A 21,103-nucleotide genomic window follows, 5' to 3' on the forward strand; every position below is an offset into this window, starting at 1 on the left:
AAAAAAAAACTACAGTCACAGGCCCTCCCTGGTGATGCAGGGGTTAAAGCACAGCACTAAGAAGCTAAAGCCACTTCAGCATGAGTTCCATACCCGCCACCCAGGGAGGTGACCCACAAAGCGCCACAGACCTCTCCTGACCCGCCTGCTGCTCCCCTAAGCAGTGTACTTTGCCGATCTGCCTGTTTTGCTCCCCACTCTCTGGTAAAGACTCTCTCCGCCCCTGAACCTCTGGCCTGTACCCCATTTCTGTATGCATAAATAAATAAATCTTAAAAAAAATTATAGTCACAACTCTCCTGGCCCCAGCCATTTGCTTTTTAATAAACTTTTCTTACTGTAGTACCATGCATTTACATCCTTGTCAGTCTATTGGAAGTATAGGCTCTCTCTGTTCAGTTACCCTAGTGCGCCCACTGCCAAAGCACCCTTTGTCCTCCAGCATACCCATTGTACTTGCTCCACCCAGTTCTCACCCCTCCCCTACCCCTCTGGATGTTTCAGTTCTATGATCAACTTCAAAGTTGTTTTTTTTTTTTTTAAGTTTTATCTTTGCCCAACCCTTTGTTTGGTTTCCATATTTTCTATATATAAGTGACACCATTTGGTATTTGTCTTTCTTCTTCTGGCTTATTTCATTTATCATAATCCCTTCCAGCTCCATCCATATTAACACAAATAGCATGAGTTTACATTTTTGATGTCTGAATAGTACCCTGTATGTTTTCATTGATCTCGCCCATACACACTCTCCCTGGTTTCTTGGATAGACTCGTAGAAAATGAGCATCTTCCAATATCAAAACATTCTGACAAATGAAGATAAAACTTGCAAAGATAGTTAATACATTATGACTTATATATTTATGTTTAATTATTATTTCACTAGCAAATTAACTTTTAAGATGCTAATAGACAAGATTTCTCTGCCTCTTCCTGTTTCTCTCCCAATCTCTTCATTCCCTTTTGTGACTTTGCCTCTTTCTTTACCCTCATCATAAACCTTCATTTCCTTCACTCCTTTCCAGAGGCTCAGTTACAGGCACAATTTCTGCATCTGTCCTTTTGTTCTGTGCTAAACTTTCCCAGGAAGAGGAAACTCAGAAAAGAAATGGAAGATTATTCACATGTAGGTGAAACTAGTGTGTGGAGGAAGGTGGGACAAAGTCATTTGTCCTCATCATTCCTTCCCAAGTTGACTTTGATGGCCTCCTATAGGTGCATGAAGAGGACAGCAGAAGTGGTACTGATATTCCTAGGGTTCTAAATGCTGCCCATCTCATCTTAATTCCTCTAGTCAGGGTGACCCAATCCTTCATCACTGTCCCTGACCACAGCTCAAAAGAAGATATATTGGGACTACTGTTTCATGACAATAAACAGCAGTCATCACTTTGGATCCCCCAAAAGCATTGTTCTTAACTCACCTAACTTTCATGTAAGAATTACACTTTTCAGGTACAGATAGGCAATAAGGCAATCTGTCCTTTTGTGCCTATATCTCTCTTGGATGACTTCCTATATTCTTTTCTATCAAAGACCCTGAAACTTTAGCCGAGAACTATGATGTGTTTCTTAATTCTCTTAGGTTACACATGATGTTGATAGTAATGTATTCCAAAATGGCAACAGGATTGTATATTTTATTAAGTTTACATCTACTCAGTGGCCTAAATTTGAATAAAGAAAACCATAGCAACAGGCTTGACTTTCTAAATTACTTACAATACTATCATTTAAAATTACCAAGGTCTTCATAAAAGACCCAAGCAAATAATATTAATACTGCTTAAAGCTTGAATAACTCTGATTTAATTCTACAGGTATATAACAGAATTTGTAAGCCTAGGCAAATTTTCAGCTCTTCGCACTTTCAGAGTCTTGAGAGTTTTGAAACTATTTCTGTAATTTCAGGTAAGATGTGGTTAGTGTAAAGCATAAGGCTCCTTGTACCTACAGCTCTTTTTTTGTATCCTGTTATTGTGTTTGTGTGTGAACTCCCTGTTACAGGTATGTGACAGAATTTGTGGACCTGGGCAATGTCTCAGCATTGAGAACATTCAGAGTTCTCCGAGCACTGAAAACTATTTCAGTCATTCCAGGTGAGAGCTAAGTTAAACACCCAGGCTTACCCATCATGTTTGTTCAGGAACAGTGTCTGATTGACATTCAGCTTTACAGAAACTTGTCAAAACAATCAAAAACATAACAAGCAAAGTCAGGTTTTATATAGATTATGATTCTTACTATTTGGAAATAAGGTTTTATGTTTTGGTATTTTTCATTAGTCTTGGAATTCAATGATTTTTGAAGGAGACGTTGTTAAAAATGGTCTTTGTTGATTTGCACTTAGAGATGTCATGTTTTTCTTCCTCCATGTTAGTTATACCAAAGATTTGTTCCCTATTGAATGTATCTATCTTCAATTTCTTATTCATCATTGGCATTGATGACTATAGATCAATGTCAATTTTAATATACTTAACAAACAGAGGAGTAGAAGAAAACCATGAGTCTGCATGGAGAATTTATTACCTTAAGGTGAAGTCATACCCCAAACCACTTCCAGGTTTACAGTAAAACTTCTCCTACTTGCAAACAGGAATATAAAAATGTTTATTCAAGTAATTTGCTATAAAGCTGATAACTGAACCCAATGACAGTATGGGTAGCTTTTGTTACAAAAGTGGGAAATAGAAAAACTTCATCTTTATGAAACCATGAGGGGATGTTATTTTCTCTCAACATAATAGGATATGGATCTTCATTTCATTGTTTGGCCATTAGCTCTCTGGAGTTCATCTCAACAAGCTCTTCAGCCTCCTAGGAAGTGTTGTTGTTTCATTAACATAGCAATCATACATAGAGTCTATGTTTTAAAAAAAAAAATTGTGTGCAGGTTTTGTTATTTCAGATGTTCTAGTCTATGTCTTCATAGTAATAGCCCTCTCTCTTTCAGGCCTGAAAACCATCGTGGGCGCCCTGATCCAGTCTGTGAAGAAGCTCTCAGACGTCATGATCCTGACAGTGTTTTGCCTGAGTGTGTTTGCTCTCATTGGGCTGCAGCTCTTTATGGGCAACCTGAGGAATAAATGCGTGCAGTGGCCTCCTACCAATGCTTCCCTGGAGGAGCACAGTATAGAGAAGAACATAACCATAAATTACAATGGCACACTTGTAAACGAAACTCTCATTGAGTTTGACTGGAAGTCATATGTTCAAGATTCGAGTAAGCATTACTAATATGTAGCTATATCTTTTTATTGTTAATTTGTCCTCCATCTATCATGGAAATTGGTTTTTAAGTGATTGCATAACAGGTTATGATCTCTAAATCACTTCATCTGTGGTTTGCACTGACATTTCATTATTTTTTTAGCAATCATTCAATTTTGAATCCTAAATGTTATATTCTGTTTTATGGCCATATGGGAGACTGAACAACTTGGTTAAAAAGGAAATGCCTTTGGTGACAGTATATTGTCATTGTGACGGAGATAAATGACATAAAATATGTGATGGCTCTTTGTAAATTGAAAGCTTTGCAAGTATCACCCATTACACATTCACTGCAGTGCTGTTTATATACCACAAACTGTACAGGAAGTTGGGGGAAATAATGGTTATGATGCAAGGCTTCTGGGTGATTGTAAACTATTAGATTACTTTTATGGTTATTTTATGGAAGTCAAGTAAGACCTGAAGATAGACATTATTCTTCTATTTGAAAAGTAGCACTACATCAAAGAGAAAGAAATCAGAATCAAATGAGCTTTAAGAGAAAATAGTAAAAAATAGCAGATAAATCATACAAGCTAGGGGAAATCATATTATCTTTAAGAGTTCAGACAAAATAGTTGAATGTTTAGCCTACTCAAAAATGATGAGAAAATAAGTGGCCTAAAATCTTTTCTCTTCTTAAAGTGCCAATGAGAGTATATAAAATCTTCACTCTCTTTAATTTTAGTATCTGCCAGGAGCAATATTTCAAAAGCAGAGACATTTAGAACATGATTCATGGGGAAAAGGAATGTCCTTTACAGAAAAATATTAGATACACAAAATCTAGGCCCTAAATATGCTTAAATATAGCTATGTCTATTATTATAAGATTGTAATACTTATGAGAAAAAGTTGAAGAAAAAAGAAAACCTCAGTGGCAGGTGGTGTAGAACAAATAGTATTAGTCATAAAAGGTGATTGGTGATTTGGCAATTCTTAAAGTAATGAAAGCATAATTTAAAAACGCATCAGTGTCTTTTTATAGTTGTAGACCTGGAAAATACCATGGTTGGTACAGATGAACTCTTCCAGGATATTAATGATATTCCAAAAAATAATTTGTAGTTATAAATATTTAGATTTAGGAAAATGCCTTAAGAAAAATGTCAGAACAGTAAATGAAGTATCTCTTATGAGTTATCAGTATATCTACTGCTGTCACCAGTTCCTTGAAATGTCATAATTTTTACATCTAAGATTAAGAGACAATAAGGACAAGAATGTTAGGGCTATTCTCACTAATGAAAACTTAGTAGACTAATTATTTTCATAGTTTTTGAATATGTTAAAAAAAATCAGAGGTCATATTCAGACTTAAAAATCTTTCTTATAATTTGCTCTTAAGTATTCCATTTGTTGAAAAAAACTTTAAACCAAATATAAACAAATTGGTTTGCTGTTGAAAGTAACATAAAATTAAATTTACTAAAATTAAAAGTAAGTATGTTGAAAATAAATTTATCTTAAAAATAAATTAAGATTACAAATTTGGTTAAAAAACAAACAAAAATAGACATTGTGACTAATGGTTATATTTTCCACAGAATAAGCTTATAAATCTTTAAATTCAGTGTACAAAAAACTTCATTCACAGATACAAGATCTCAAAAATTCATTTAGAAGTCTTCATTACTTTAACTTTTTCTAATTTTAATTTTAAGTTAAGAAATCCTATCTTAATTGTCCTTTCTAGTTCAAAGAATTAGATATATTAGAAATCAAAATGATATTTATCATTATGTGATTATGTATCCCTTACAGAATTATATCTAAGGCAAAATTTTCTGAAGTTTTAGCACCTAGCAAATATTTCTATGAAATTTGACAATAATTTTTTCTTTGCATTTCTTTTGTATCATTTATACACCCTTTCAATTAGTAAATTTTATTGCAAATCTATTAGGCACCACCTATATGTAAATGTGGAAATAAATAGTGATTAGACTTTTAAGGAGGGACAATATTTTTAAATTCAATGTTAATTAATTATATAGGATGAATGAAATAATGATGGAAATGCATACTTTACAGATTGTTTTGCCAGTCCTTACTGGGAAGGAATTAGAGGATATCAAGGAATAATTCATGGAAGTAATGAATTATTGATATTGAAAGAGTGGATATTGAAAAAAATCTAAGAGTTTGCCAGAAACAGAAAACTTTGCAATAATGTAATGTACACCTATAGCAATTATTTTAACTTTAGTATTAAAGATTATTTTTTATTTAAACCTTTTAGCAGTTGGCAGATCTCTGCATTGTTTACTATAAGCTGCCTATATATGTCCTGGAAGTTGGTAGAATGTAAACTATAGTTAATTACTAAATATTTCTAAGTCATGTTCAAAAATATAGGAGAGAAAATCAAAAACAATATAATCCCTTAGTTATGAAATACATGCATTTTGAGAACACAAAAAATCTTTGTCATCCTTAACTAACTTTACAAAATGAAATTTTTATTTTTTTATCACGGTGATGAAAGTGACTGACATCTTAATAAAATATTATCTTAGTACCTGTGATTCTCTCATGTACACTTACAATGAATAAATGCTTTGTACAATCAAGCACAGTACTATTTATACTGTATACTTTGTATTATTAGGCATCCTTTTAATATAATATCTCATATTTGGAGAAGGGACTAATGTGTCTTTGAATGAATTGTATATTTAAAATTATTCAATGAGTATCCAACTCCGGTAGCCTGGGGTTAAGTCTCAGTGCTTTCATCCTGACTGCCCAATGCATGGTTTGAGTTTGATCCCAGGTGGGCCAGGGAAATAACTCACATGTGGCGCAGAAGACTGCTTCTGCCTCACCTGCTGCTTCCCTTAGCAGTATATTTCAGTAAATCCACCTTTTGTTCTGCTCCCATTCTGTCTCTGGTAAATGCTCTCACTGCCCCTACTCCCATAACTCTGCCCTATCCCCCAGCTCTTCTATACAAAAATAAACTAAAAAAATAAAATGAAATAATAAAAGTACTCGAAATCTAAATACAGAGCCTCATTTTTCATTTTTCAATGAAGTGCAAATGATTATCATATGACTTTCTCTTTTTCTAAACAGGATATCATTATTTCCTGGAGGGTTTTTTAGATGCACTACTTTGTGGAAACAGCTCTGATGCAGGGTAAGTGAATAATTTGTGGATGTTGGCACATAAACACACATGCATGTATTTTTCTCTCTTTTAGTAGACATTGGCAGATAAAAGCCAACTAACTTTTTTTAATTTAATATGATTAAGAAGTAATAGTTTAAGAATGTTCTTTCCCTTAGACAAGTATATGCAGACTATGAGTAGTAGAGAAAATCAAATAAAAATACATTAAAATGCCAACTAGCAGCAGAAATAGGTTTGTAAATGTTATTAGAAGTGCTGTAGTATATTTTAATGATGACATCAGGTGGCTATTAAAATCATTAAATTGAAACTTGGGAAAGACTTTTGTTATTCATTACCCTTGTATCTTCTGATGTAGCAAATCTACCTGCTTAATTATGGTCAAAAAAGTTCTAGAATAAAAGGATAGCACAGTGTCTTGTAATCCTTTCATTTGTCCCATTTACAGCCAATGCCCAGAAGGATATATGTGTGTGAAAGCTGGTAGAAATCCCAATTATGGCTATACAAGTTTTGATACCTTCAGCTGGGCATTTTTGTCCCTCTTTCGACTGATGACTCAGGACTTCTGGGAAAATCTTTATCAACTGGTGAGACTCTAAAGAGACATACACTATTTTTAAAAAGAAATATACAAGAAAGTGGACTTAGTTATGAAATCCCAGACACGGTATAATACAGTAGAAAGAGTAGACTTGAAATCAGGACATTTGAATCCCCTAACCTATCAATTTTAACAACTATTAGATAGGATGATGCCAGTGGCAATTCTGGACGAATCCACTTGTGTAAAAAGCTATTTCTCATCCTTTTAAAACACAAACAGAATGTCTCCCAAACAGAAGGCATACCCTCCTTTCAGCCTCATCAACCCCATCTAGTATTTTTCCCTCAGGTCATAGGTGATGAAAATGAAGAACCATTTGTAGAAAGTTGACTTTGGTCTCCTCCATGGTATTTCAATGATTCTGCTTTATTCATGGTAAATCCAAAAATCACATCCCAGCGATCAGGATGTGAATTATAAGTTGGGAGAGAAGGAAGAAGTTGAGGATAAAAAGAAAGTCAAAGAAGTAGCAGCGGGTATGACCAACATAAACATTACTTATATCAGAGTCCAGCAACTATACAAGTTGAAAGTTGAAGCCCTGAGTAAAATAATAATAAATGATAATTTTGATGTTCTTATTTCCAGACATTACGTGCTGCTGGCAAAACATATATGATATTTTTTGTGTTGGTCATTTTCTTGGGTTCATTCTATCTGATAAATTTAATCCTGGCTGTGGTGGCCATGGCCTACGAGGAACAGAATCAGGCTACTTTGGAAGAGGCAGAACAGAAAGAAGCCGAATTTCAGCAGATGCTCGAACAGCTTAAAAAGCAACAAGAGGCAGCTCAGGTAAATTTACCAATTCAAATTTGTCCTCTTTCATGGTCTTACGTTTTTATTATTTTGATTATAAAAATACTGGAAAGAAAATAACAGAAAATTGTTTACTATACAGACTGGTGATATGGAATGAGTAGGGATTTCTACATTTTGATCTCTAGATCATTTAGTTTCATTATTCTAAGATACTTCAAACATTGACCGTGACAGTAGTCTCTCTTCTTAGTATTTTAAGATTCTTAGAATATAAGAGATGATATAAATTTTTGAAGTGAGACTCTGAAGTGAAACTCTTGTAGTAATTGAGTATAGGGGTATTGAAAGGAAATCCTAAGGATTGTCTTTTATTAGCAATAGTTTATTGGTTATTATCTAAAAAGATGTCCAACTGGTTTTTAGAAGATAGTCTATTCATTTATCTAAGCCAAACATACTAACTTTAAGTGGATGCTTAATTGTCTTACATAAATAAGGATATGATCAACTAATGTAATGACCTCTGTTAACAGTGGAATACACAATAGACATGCAAAAGTCATCAATTTTATGAGGAGCTTACTAACATAAGGCGTCCTTGTCTTTTAGTAAGGTGCTAGTACTTATAATATAACAAGTGTAAATGCCTCTCCTATCATCTTTCTTCACTTTGTTTAGCATACAAACTCAGTCTTTACCAAAAACGAAAATTACTTTGACAATAATTTACCTATTTGCAAGAGTCCCTTTATCGAAGGTACTCTGAAATAATAGTAATAATCAAAGTGCCAAATTAGTACCAGTATAAGCTGTGATCAAAAAGCATTGTTTTCATTCCATGCCCACATGTCCAGGAAGAACCAGTGGTAAGTTGAAGGTGGGGATGGTTTTTGGAGAATTGAACAACTTATCTTGCTTAGCAAAAACTAAATGACCCTTCCTAATGGAGTCATCTAGATATCTTACCATATTGTGGAGGGATGAGGAAGGGATTTTATTATTTTCCATAAGTTTGGTTGATACAATTTTGCGGTACTACACAAATCGGTTTCAACGGGAGAGAAGACCTCAGATCTTTTTCTCATTCCTCCTTCCTTTGGCTATGACCTCAAGTGACTCAGCAATTCTAATTCCTGTTTCCAGTTCTTTTTCAGAGAAAAGAATATTATGCTAATTAACTGCCAATTTTTAGAGTAAATCAATCTCAAAATGTAATGTGAATTTATATTCTTGTTGGTCTTTGATTGACTTTTGAATATGGGGTCTAGAAAATATAACACAAACATAATATGGATTAGCACATAGAAAACCAAATGAACTCTAAAGTTTTCATAGGTGGAAAGAGAAAAAAAATCCCTTTTACACTTGTAGAGCTTCTGTATAAGCTTAGCTTGAGTCAACTAAATATGTTTATGAAATCCCATGCACATATTTGAGCCAATTAAAAAAAAAAAGATAATGTCTTTTTTAGTACCATGCTCAAACTACTTCTCCTCAATGTAGCAGGCAGCAGCAGTAACTGCCTCGGAGCACTCCAGAGAGCCCAGTGCAGCAGGTGGGCTCTCAGACAGCTCATCTGAAGTCTCTAAATTGAGTTCGAAGAGTGCTAAGGAAAGAAGAAATCGGAGAAAGAAAAGAAAACAGAAAGAGCAATCTGGTGGTGAAGAAAAAGATGAGGATGAATTCCAAAAATCCGAATCTGAAGACAGCATCAGAAGGAAGGGGTTTCGCTTCTCTATTGAAGGGAATAGACTGACATATGAAAAGAGGTACTCCTCCCCACACCAGGTATGGCACTGCCCTGATAAATGATGCATGGGGAAAATGAGACCACAGAGAAGGGGAGGATTAAAATGGACTTAGGAATTTTTATAAACTGAGTTGACCACTGCCCTTTATTACAATCAAACCCATCCTTTTCTAACATGATCATGAAAAAATTTTACCTTGCATGCATATAAATCTACATCTCGGTGTAGTTGAGATAACACTGGTTTAAAACAGGAGACATGGTTTCTCATCTTGCTGCTATCTGCTGATCGTTGTCTAAAATTAATGGCATTAAATCTTTTTGATCCTCAGCTGTTTTAGGGGGAAATATGGATATGAAACTAGTTGATCAATGATGCCCTTTTAATTATTTTCTGTTGTTTTGTTTTCCTAAATTCTCTATAAACTATCATGCACACTGCCGAAACTATTAATCTTGATATACTTTATTGAAGAGCACATCACTCTGAATTTCAGAAGTCTTAACTTCATTTCAATAATACTGTACCTTGTAGATGAAGAAAGAGTAACAGTTGACTTACTGTAACTTTAGAAAGACTAAGTCAATTTGTGAAAAGTGTTGGAATCTCTTGAAAGGAACGAGCAGTAAAAGCAACGTGGACTTATTAAGATCATGCTTCAGTGTTTGCAATGTCCATGGTAGGATGTACTGTTTCCTTTAGAACATGACAATGCTAGTTCAGGATTTTTGTCTTTGCAATATCTTTGACTTACGACTGCCCCATAATCACAAGTGCTAGAAAATGCCTCTTCTAAAACTGATTTAACTTAGTCTGAACGCATGCAACATGAGAATGTTAGAGGAATGAGTCACATTCTGTTATAAGTAATACTGAAGTCTCCTTCAATTTAAATCTTCCACCAAAAAAAAAGCACATTTCAAGTGGTCATATTAAAATGATTTTACTTTTTTTCTGTTTCAAACTTTTAGTCTTTGTTGAGCATCCGTGGCTCCCTCTTTTCTCCAAGGCGAAATAGCAGAACAAGCCTTTTCAGTTTTAGAGGGCGAGCAAAGGATGTGGGATCAGAAAATGACTTTGCAGATGATGAGCACAGCACCTTTGAAGATAACGAGAGCAGGAGAGACTCCTTGTTTGTGCCCCGACGACACGGAGAGCGACGCAACAGTAACCTAAGTCAGACCAGTAGGTCGTCCCGGATGCTGGCAATGTTTCCAGCCAATGGGAAGATGCACAGCACTGTGGATTGCAATGGTGTGGTTTCCTTGGTTGGTGGACCTTCGGTTCCTACATCGCCTGTTGGACAGCTTCTGCCAGAGGTGATAATAGATAAGCCAGCTACTGATGACAATGTAAGGAAGTTTTAAATAGTTTAGGCATGGCTGGCCCTTTACTGCCTTACCAGCCAGTGTTTCTACAGAATGGAACCCCTTGAGAATGATCCTTGGTTGGTCAAGCTGTGAATGCACCTGCATCTTGTAATACCTTTAGTAGACTGACCAACTAGAACTTGAAGCCGCAATACTCATGCATAACACCTGAATGCATTTACTCATTAAGCACGCTAGGATAAATCAGACACAATACCAAATTACTGCCTCCAGTTGGAGGATTTGCTATATACCCATGCCGAACTTAGATAGTAGGACATCGTCTAAAGCCCTGGTATAAAAATAAATGGATAATTCCTATATTTAAGCATAAAGGGTGTATAATAAATCTTTCCAACCTGTTCTTCAATATAGCTCTGCTTTAGTTTAGAAGATTTTTTAGAACACTGTGCCTAAATAGATAGCTTTATGTTATATTAAAATTTCTAGTACTCATATGTGTCTGACTAAGAAAATGCTGATATAGGTCTTCTCAAACTAATCTAAGTGAAGAGACACACATAAAATATTAATACAGGCAGTTAAACAAATTGTCTGTGTATAAAGGTATGTTATGTGTTTGTGAATGTATACCTAGATAAGGAATTTCTAAACACATGCTGCCTCTTACTCGACTGTTAACTCACTTGGAAATATATCAGCATGATGAGGCATGACTAAGTCAGAAATAGATGACTTATTGCTTTGGTACCCTGGATGAAACTGTTGTCCATACAGCATGTGTGTATTTTTAACATACAGTTTGTGTTGTCAATGACCATCTGTGTCTTCTGTTGAAAAATGAGATGGCAGCTACGTGTATCATAATCATTTATAATCCTTAAAAATAAATGGTTATCTTCTCAAAATAAAATGCCTTGATCACTTTTGTGATATTTCAAGTAGCACTATACCATTAGTAAAGACACATGGATAACTTAGATTATGGTTTTTAAGAGATGTATCAAATATATCAAAATTACATCATGATTCATAAAGTTATGAAATCAGAGTTAAAAGACTCAAGTTTTTGCTGTATGACTAAATGTGAACAGTTTGGATATTCCAGGTTAATGATACAATAAGTCAGCAATATCTGCCATCGCCAATTAAATGTGAAAGTGCATGGTGCATGTGTTTCGTGGAATTCGCTGTGTCACATCTGGTTGGTTTCTAATCATTTTACTCAAGTTAGTCACTTGTTACATTAGCATTTTCTTTACAGGGAACAACTACTGAAACTGAGATGAGAAAGAGAAGGTCAAGTTCTTTCCATGTGTCCATGGACTTTCTAGAAGATCCTTCCCAAAGGCAAAGAGCATTGAGTATAGCTAGCATTTTAACAAATACAGTAGAAGGTTTGTAACAAGTTCCACTTCTGTTTCTTATTTGCACTGAACTCATATTGTCTCATTAATGTTTCTATTTTGTGCTTTGGTAACAGTGCCTTCTACAGAAAATATGATGGGTCTTATTTATGTCATAGTTTGTTATACCTACTCACATATTTAGGAAGTTTTGCAAACCTTACTGAAACCCAGTGATATGGGAATATTAAAGGAAAAGAATGTTTTCCTCTTATAGTAACTTGAAAATGTAGTATAAGGACCCTCCCTGATGGCACAATGGGTGAAAGCACAGCACTATAAGCTATCAGCAGCCACTGCAGCACAAGTTTGATCCTGATCAGGGAGGTGAACCATATCACATGGCAGAACTTTTCTGACCCGCCCTGTGCTCCCCTCAGCAGTGTATTTCAGTCTATCGGCCTGTTCTGCTCCCCACTTTGTCTCTGGTGAATCCTCTAATCCCCCCACATCTGGCCTGTACCCCAGTCCTGTATGCATAAATAAATGAAATCTTTAGGGGGAAAAAAAAAGAAAGAAAATGCAGAATAAAGCATTTCTGTTAGGGGTTTCTAATCCCTTTAGCCATAGTCAACATCTCTTTGTTCCACTTAGTTTAGAATTTCCAACATCATTCTAAACAGTCTAAAGATTGCAGAGAAGTGAGTTATGAGGGAGGGGATGTAGGTCATTTTCACAAACACACACACACAATTAAAAAAATGATTTCTGGCACACTTCAACCCCAAGCCTGACTTATCTCTTCTAGCCTGAGTATAACAGTATAGCCATATATTAACATAGGATTATATACAGCCCAATCCATGTTCCTATTAAGACTTCATTAATGTAAGGCTAGTGTTCAGCCACATTGTCAGTGTGTAAAGGAGAAAACTATTCTTGCTGCTTCCATTTTGTACCTGTAGCTTATATCTAAGGAAATATTTTTTGGAGTCTAAAGTGTAAATTCTATAATTTTCTAAATCAAATACAAATGAGGCTTACTCTATATATCACATGAAAATGTGTTGATTGCTCAAAAAAACTAGTGGATCTGGAGTAAATAAATATGATACATGTATAAAATACATCTTTTAGTGGTTGTTCTTACTTTTTTATCCAGAACTTGAAGAATCCAGGCAGAAATGTCCACCCTGTTGGTATAAATTTTCCAACATATTCTTAATCTGGGATTGTTCACCATATTGGTTAAAAGTGAAACATATTGTCAACCTGGTCGTGATGGACCCATTTGTAGACCTGGCAATCACCATCTGCATTGTCTTAAATACGCTCTTCATGGCCATGGAGCACTACCCCATGACGGAGCAGTTCAATAATGTGCTGACAGTGGGAAACCTGGTAAGCATATTAGAGGGTAAACATGGCCTCTTCAGATGTGTGTGAGAAGCTGTTTCCACTTGATAGTTAAAATAGTCTTTCCACTTTTTAGCTTCCTACCTCTTAGTTTCCAAAAGATGGAAATTAAGTCCAGTTAGTACACCCTCCTTTTGCCAAAACTAATTTCTTTAATGTTAGGTAAAAACTAAGGAAGAGAGCAATAGGCATCAACCTACAATATTATTTGAAAAGTTAATACTGACTTTATACGTTTTCCAAGATACCGAAGCAGTTTAGAGTTTAAGGACATACTTTCTGAGATGATATTTCATTTTCTACCCAAAAAAGGCTAAATTAAAGTACAGACCTTTTCATTTTGCTCAGTCATCAGCATTATGAGCAGTAATTTAACAACTCAAAAATGTCTCCAACTTCTCCACTTCCAATCTAGGCAAGACTTACATTGTTTTATCAATCTATACTATAGCAAAATCATAAAATATTAAAAATCTCCAGTATATTTTGGCTGTTATTGGATTAGTGTGATCATTTTTGGTGAGGTTACCACGTAGTTCTTTCTATATTTTCTACATTTAAAAGAGCATAAATTATTAACATGTTAAGTTGGCTCAATTTAGGAATATTACTTGACCCACATGGCACAGCAGATCTCTGCTGTCAGGCCCACTGCTCCCCTCAGCTGTGTATTTCAATAGATCCACCTGTTCTGCTCCCAACTCTGCCTCTGATGAATCCTGTCACTCCCTGTACCTCTGGCCTACACTCTAGTTCTTATGAATAAATACATTTTAAAAAGGTAGTCATTTTACATGATTTTGTTTTGAGGTGTAGGGGTTTTTATAGTAAAAACAAAACTCGCAAAAATATATTACATTGTAGTATTTATCCTTTTATAGTTTTGAAATTTAAACCATGGAAATTATTATAATGGAACTTCTATAAATATAAAGTAAAATAATATTTATGAGTGCTTTTAATCAACTAAGTTATTTTACAGATATAAACTAGTAATAAAATCCTTAAGGGGAAAGTAGCATAAAATTTCTTCTGAGAGCATGCATTCTGTTATTCTCTTTAGCCATTTTCTGATGAAATAAGAGTAACTTTGTTTTGATCTTAGGTTTTCACTGGGATCTTTACAGCAGAAATGTTCCTGAAAATTATTGCCATGGATCCTTACTATTATTTCCAAGCAGGCTGGAATATCTTTGATGGTTTTATTGTGACGCTGAGCCTCGTAGAACTTGGCCTTGCAGATGTGGAAGGATTATCAGTTCTCCGTTCATTCCGATTGGTAAAAAAAAATAAAATAAAATAAAAATAAAAAAGTAACAAAACCTTTCCAATAATCAGAGTTCTTACATACTACAGTCATAGATTTTCCTACACAACCATTAAAATTTTAAGTTTTTGCTTAACATTTGCATTATCAAAAACTATTCCTAAATATAAAAAGGTATTCCTGCTTAGACATTCCCATTTGGAAAAAACCTTTATTCCAAAGAGTATAGTCATGTAACATTTAACATATTACTTGATTGCCATTCTGACAAATTATTGTTTCTAAAGATGACTACAGTTAATATTTCTGGATTTAAGAAAATACTTTTAGTGAAACTGTACTTTTTTTTATCAGTAACTTGACCATTCAAACATCCTTTTGTAGGAGAGAATGATATGAACACCCAATATATGCACAAAGAAATTCTTCCTAATTCTACTTCTGGAAAAATAAGCTCCTTCCCAAAATCAGAAGAAACCTGCAGGATTACTTAATATGTCCATCGATTAAGATACATGTGCTTACAAATCAGGGATATATTATCAAGTCATAGGTATTTTAATGCAGACACATCTCGCTATTTCAACACACTGAAGGAGCCCACTTATAAAAGGGCTCAGATCTGATGTTACTTTCAGCGGAAATCATGGTTATGCACCTGTTCATATAAGAGTAGGTGTGGTATGCCTTTAGTACCACCTTCACAACACAAATTAAGGAAAGGCAGACCCCATGTAATCATTAAAGATTCACTCTTGGAGAAAATTATTTACATTGTTAAATAATGAAAGAACTAGAGACTCTGTAGAGGGTCCAAAACTAGTGAGAGAATTCAAAGACAACTGATATTGTAGAAGACTCAATTTTAATTATTTCAAATTTATCAACTTAATGATTTAAAGATCACTCTCACTTATAGAAATTTTTTCCTCCAGCTCCGAGTTTTCAAGTTGGCAAAATCGTGGCCAACTTTAAACATGCTGATCAAGATCATTGGCAATTCAGTGGGAGCTCTGGGAAATCTAACCTTGGTGTTGGCCATCATTGTCTTCATTTTTGCCGTGGTTGGCATGCAGCTCTTTGGGAAAAGCTACAAAGATTGTGTCTGCAAGATCTCCAGTGACTGTACACTCCCGCGCTGGCACATGCACGACTTCTTCCACTCCTTCCTGATTGTGTTCCGTGTGCTGTGTGGAGAGTGGATAGAGACCATGTGGGACTGCATGGAGGTTGCCGGGCAAGCCATGTGCCTTACTGTCTTCATGATGGTCATGGTTATTGGAAACCTAGTGGTCAGTACCTACTAAATGTACATAATACACTTAATATGTGTTTCAAAAACAGATTAGAACATAATAGAGTGGAGGTCAATTTTGTTCAAAACAGACAGCAGGACTAATAATTTATAATGTGTATTGCTTAGGTATATTTATACAACACCACAGTGTAGTAAAGAACCTGTCATTTTTATACTTATCTCCACTTGATCAATCATTTCATCATTTATGTGAACTCCAATAGATTATCGTGATGAAGATAACCCTAGATGCCCTAGATGGATATGCTAATAACATTTTATACATCAGAGTCATTGGAAGGAGAAATATGAATGAAAACCTACAGATTTTCTTTAAATTCAATCTCATTTGCTAATGTAGGACTAAAAGTGGTGCGTTAGGTAATTCCTTGTGATTGTACCATTTCTTCCCCCTTCACTGCATATAACACTCAATCATTCTCTGTCACATGGCAGATATGTTAGCCAAGCTACATTGGTCAAATTTCTAGTGACTCAAAGTGAAACAAAGGATGACTAATGCCTGTAATTTTTCAAATGATTATCATAGTCTTCTTTCTATCACATTTGGATAATCACTATCTATACTATAGAAATATGTGAAATATTCCAAAAGCTATTCATATTAATGTGCCAATCTCACAGACAATTAGTTATTATTTATAGATAGATCTAATTTTAGTCAGCAACAGGGTATGAGAAGTACAATAGGTTACAAAAACAATTGTCAATGTCTGTGTTAACACCCTAATTCTCACTCTGGATCCTAATGGTTATTTTTCAAGTAATAGTCAATTCAATAACTCCATTTGTTAATAAAGAAGCTGTATATTGCACATAAATGCATAACTGAATCACTAAGAATTTTTAAGTTTATAACTCTTATATAATAAGCATATAAATCAGTTTCCACATCACTTTAAAGTTAGCTAAATCTTAGGTCAACTCATTAGCTTCTTCATTTTTTAAAGTGGAAACACCTGAGATACAGGCAGCTCATGTGTTTGCCCAAGGATGTATGATGTAGTATTGAACCACATGACAGATCCAGGTCACCCAGATTCTAGTCATTATGCTGTGCTATTTCTTTCACATCTAGTTAGAATTTATAGTTTCTTTATAAGTGATCTCAATCTGCATTTCTTTACATTTGGGTAACTCTGTAATTATGTGTGTATTATTTTTAAGGTCCTGAACCTATTTCTGGCCTTGCTTCTGAGCTCATTTAGTGCAGACAACCTTGCAGCCACTGATGATGATAATGAAATGAACAATCTCCAAATTGCTGTGGATAGGATGCACAAGGGTATCGATTATGTCAAGAGAAAAATATATGAATTTATTCAACAATCCTTTGTTAGAAAACAAAAGATCTTAGATGAAATCAAGCCACTTGATGATCTAAACAATAAAAAGGATAGTTGTATGTCCAATCATACAACAGAAATTGGGAAAGATCTTGACTACCTTAAAGATGTTAATGGAACCACAAGTGGAATAGGAACTGGGAGCAGTGTTGAAAAATACATTATCGATGAGAGTGATTACATGTCATTCATAAACAATCCCAGTCTTACTGTCACTGTACCAATTGCTGTTGGAGAATCTGACTTTGAAAATTTGAACACAGAGGACTTCAGTAGTGAATCAGATCTGGAAGAAAGCAAAGAGGTAAGATTTTATAGATGAATGTAGGTCTAACTATATATGTATTGCTTACATTGTGATTATATGTGTTCTACCTATATTATTTTACCATCATAACAATACCATTTGCCCATGCCAGGAGTAGTAGCTAGTGGTGAATACTAATAAGCCGTGATCCTCTATGTGTGTGTGTATACATTTTAAAAGTGACTCCTACACACATACACACAATTGCATTTTAGAAAATGACTTTCAACCTTAAAATACAGATTTCCATGTTGTGACTTATTTTATTGGTTCAAAATGTTACTTATCATGACCTCTGTTAGAACTGTTTCATTTGAATATGTTAATGTCCCTCCTCTTGAATTCAATAATGACTCTTATCTAAAATGGGTCATTGCTGAAATTATATCAATGCCTTGAGTTAAAATTACAAATGCTCATTTTTCATTATCCATTTTCTAAGCACTTGTTTTAGAAATGTAAGGACACAATGATAATGTTGGTAACAGATTATTCTTTGGAGCTAACTAAATACTACATATTTAAATTTTAACCACTTTCTGTGTGACCATACCCAACTATCTAGTCATCAGTTTCCACGTCCCAGAGTGGGAATATTACCTGTTTAAGACTTCGTTGAGAGCATAATATAAGAGATGTGAACTGGGGCCTACCTGATGGCACAAGGGGTTAAGTGCAGCACTATGAAGCTGTCCACAGCCACTGCAGCAGGCGTCTGATCCCCAGCAAGGGAGGTGATCCACATGGCGCAGCAGACCTCTCCTGTCTTGCCCACTTAGCAGTGTATTTTGGTTATTCCTCCTGTTCTGCTCCTCACTCTTTCTCCGGTGAATCCTCTAACCCCCTGCCTGTACTCCAGTTCTTGTATGCATAAGTAAATATATCATTAAAAAAAGAGAAGTGAATTGTTTAGCACAGTTCCTAACACATAGTAACTATTTGATGTTACTGTTTTACTAATCTGATTTTCTTTTTGCCCTCCTTCATAACAAGTTGTATGTTTTTATTTGAGGAAAATACTAAATGTTATCTCTTCTGATTAATTCTTAAATTGTTTTCATTAAATTCTCTATTTGCTTAATTTATCTCCTGAAGAATATGCCAGTCAGAAAAACAAATATGCTAAAACCTAGAGCTATGAAGCTCTAGGTTTATAGGGCCAAACAGTGTGTATTTGGAAATAATTAGTACTTTGGTGTAGCTGGGTATAAATCATAGGAAATGCAGCTACAGGCAGAGCAAGGGACACATTGTCTCCATTTCCAGAAACCAAGGATAACAGTGTGAAGAAAGATAGAATAGAGATCTGTACTTGTCTTTCTTCCTCCATAAGGCACACACTCAGGCATCACTGTCCCCTATATCAGGACAAAAGTGGAGGCTATCTTTTTTTTTATACTTTTTTCTTCTATTGGCCCTTAAATGCATGTAAAGTATGGCATGGGTCTATTTCATTAACTTTTTTTTTTGTAAGATTTATTTATTTATTCATACAAGAGCTGGGGTGCAAGCAAGAGGTGTGGTAGGTGAGAGGATTCACCAGAGACAGAATGGGGGGGGGGCAGAACAGACAGATCTACAGAAATACACTGCTGAGGGGAGCAGCAGGTGAAAGAGGAAAGGTTTGATACGCAATGTGAGTCACCTCCCTTGCTGGGGATCAAACTTGTGATGCAGTGGCTGTGGATAGCGTCATAGTGCTATGACTTAACCCCTTGTACCACAAGGGAGGCCCCTCAACAGCTTTTTAAATTCCAGTAGGCCTATACCCTTAAAGCACATTCAAATAACCTGAGAAATTTGCTTTAAAACCTCATAAAGATTCTTGTCTCAGACAGTAGTAAGGATAATGAATTGGTTAGAAATATGAGTTTCCACTAAAAATTAATAATTAAGACTGGTGGCTTGGATCAATTTTGAAGAACTTTGAAAGCTGAGCAAAACTGCTGAGACCATGCAAATGACTGTAAAATCATTTCTCTTCCAATTAAACAGTAAGTTTCTAGGGAAAAAATGAAAAGGAAGTTTCTTTAGTAATGTAATCTTCTAAATCATTAAGATGCACTCCTTAGGACAGGGAAAATACTAACCATGTCTTACCCATCTTAACCCCACAATGCATATATTTATTAAATAAGTGAACAAATAATTTGTTGATAGATTTCTGTTTTTCTCCCTACTGTAATTATCAAATTAATAGGTATCTGAGATGGCAACTATTCTCCATGAAGATATCGCCCTCCAGTCAGTGAATATCCAGACTTCCTCTTCTTTATGTTTATTTCATTATCTGAGGCTACCGATCTTGTCCACTTCTCTGCCTTCACCAAATATCAGAATTCAATCATGTCTCACTTTTATAGCCTTAGCCTCCAAATGGGTCTCTCATATAAATATCCCCCTCACAAGTCTAGTCTCTACACAATAAGTGGTCTCCCTAAAAGGCAAATCTGTTCAAAGTTCTCTCTGTCAAATAGTCTAGACTATTTAATATGCTTTAAACACGTTCTACAAAAAATAACCATCACTGATTTTTCCAGAGTACTCACTATTTCTCCCCATCTAAATACATTGATCGAAACTCCCTATGAACTATCAAGCTCTGTCTTTATTCCTGTTCTCTCTCTAGAACAGTTTAATCCTATCCTCTTTAGCTAACTTAGCTTATCTATTCAACTCTTCTTTTTTTCCTGGTCCCAAATATCACTTTCATCTACACTGATTTGTTTTGATTTTTTGACTCCAGTAGATGGTGCTGATAGTAATTTTTAGTAACCCTATCTTCACATTTGGCGCTGTTTGCTTATGTGCATGTTTATCTGATAGTGAAACCAGAGGGCAAGCACTAGGTCTATTATATTCTTCACTACTTTATTTTAGTATGTATTAAAATGTTAGTGCTAAAAAGTCAAATACCAGAAAGTACACATATCATAACTATAAAAAAACTTCTCTGAAAAGTATTATTTTTAGCCAGTACATTTTCCTTGCGTTACCCTATTTGATTCCTACAACAATCATGTGAAATAAAAACTATTGTACAAATTAGAAACTAGACAAAAAATTAGAAACAAGAGGTTAAGGAGGCCAAGATAATTGCCCCAAAGTTAATAGAAAGAGAATTGTGATTGACACACAACTTGTCTGTTCAAAAAAGAACTCTCAATTTTCATTATGATTATACAGTTCTCCTTACCTGTAAACATTTGTCAAACATTTATTAAAAATAAGCTATTGT

At 34.9% G+C, this 21,103-nt stretch overlaps 1 protein-coding gene across 7 annotated transcripts in view; it reads left to right on the forward strand.

Moving 5' to 3' along the window:
• Positions 1 to 21,103, forward strand: part of SCN1A (sodium channel, voltage gated, type I alpha subunit) — a 130,945-nt gene that overhangs the window by 75,989 nt on the left and 33,853 nt on the right. For 4 of the 7 annotated variants that reach the window (XM_012726114.1, XM_012726107.1, XM_012726119.1 and 1 more), the window contains 13 exons: positions 2,010 to 2,101; positions 2,959 to 3,228; positions 6,357 to 6,420; positions 6,863 to 7,004; positions 7,610 to 7,816; positions 8,638 to 8,649; positions 9,287 to 9,571; positions 10,506 to 10,886; positions 12,130 to 12,262; positions 13,374 to 13,612; positions 14,733 to 14,906; positions 15,830 to 16,186; positions 17,380 to 17,862. In XM_012726114.1, coding sequence (XP_012581568.1) covers positions 2,010 to 2,101; positions 2,959 to 3,228; positions 6,357 to 6,420; positions 6,863 to 7,004; positions 7,610 to 7,816; positions 8,638 to 8,649; positions 9,287 to 9,571; positions 10,506 to 10,886; positions 12,130 to 12,262; positions 13,374 to 13,612; positions 14,733 to 14,906; positions 15,830 to 16,186; positions 17,380 to 17,862 — 2,839 coding nt within the window. The remainder of the gene's footprint in view (positions 1 to 2,009; positions 2,102 to 2,958; positions 3,229 to 6,356; positions 6,421 to 6,862; positions 7,005 to 7,609; positions 7,817 to 8,637; positions 8,650 to 9,286; positions 9,572 to 10,505; positions 10,887 to 12,129; positions 12,263 to 13,373; positions 13,613 to 14,732; positions 14,907 to 15,829; positions 16,187 to 17,379; positions 17,863 to 21,103) is intronic. The other 3 variants (XM_012726117.1, XM_012726116.1, XM_004674582.2) reach the window with 3 other exon arrangements.

The sequence above is a fragment of the Condylura cristata genome, unplaced genomic scaffold (genome assembly GCF_000260355.1).
Source record: "Condylura cristata isolate star-nosed mole 26May11 unplaced genomic scaffold, ConCri1.0 scaffold00002, whole genome shotgun sequence".
Classification (NCBI taxonomy): Eukaryota; Metazoa; Chordata; class Mammalia; order Eulipotyphla; family Talpidae; genus Condylura; species Condylura cristata.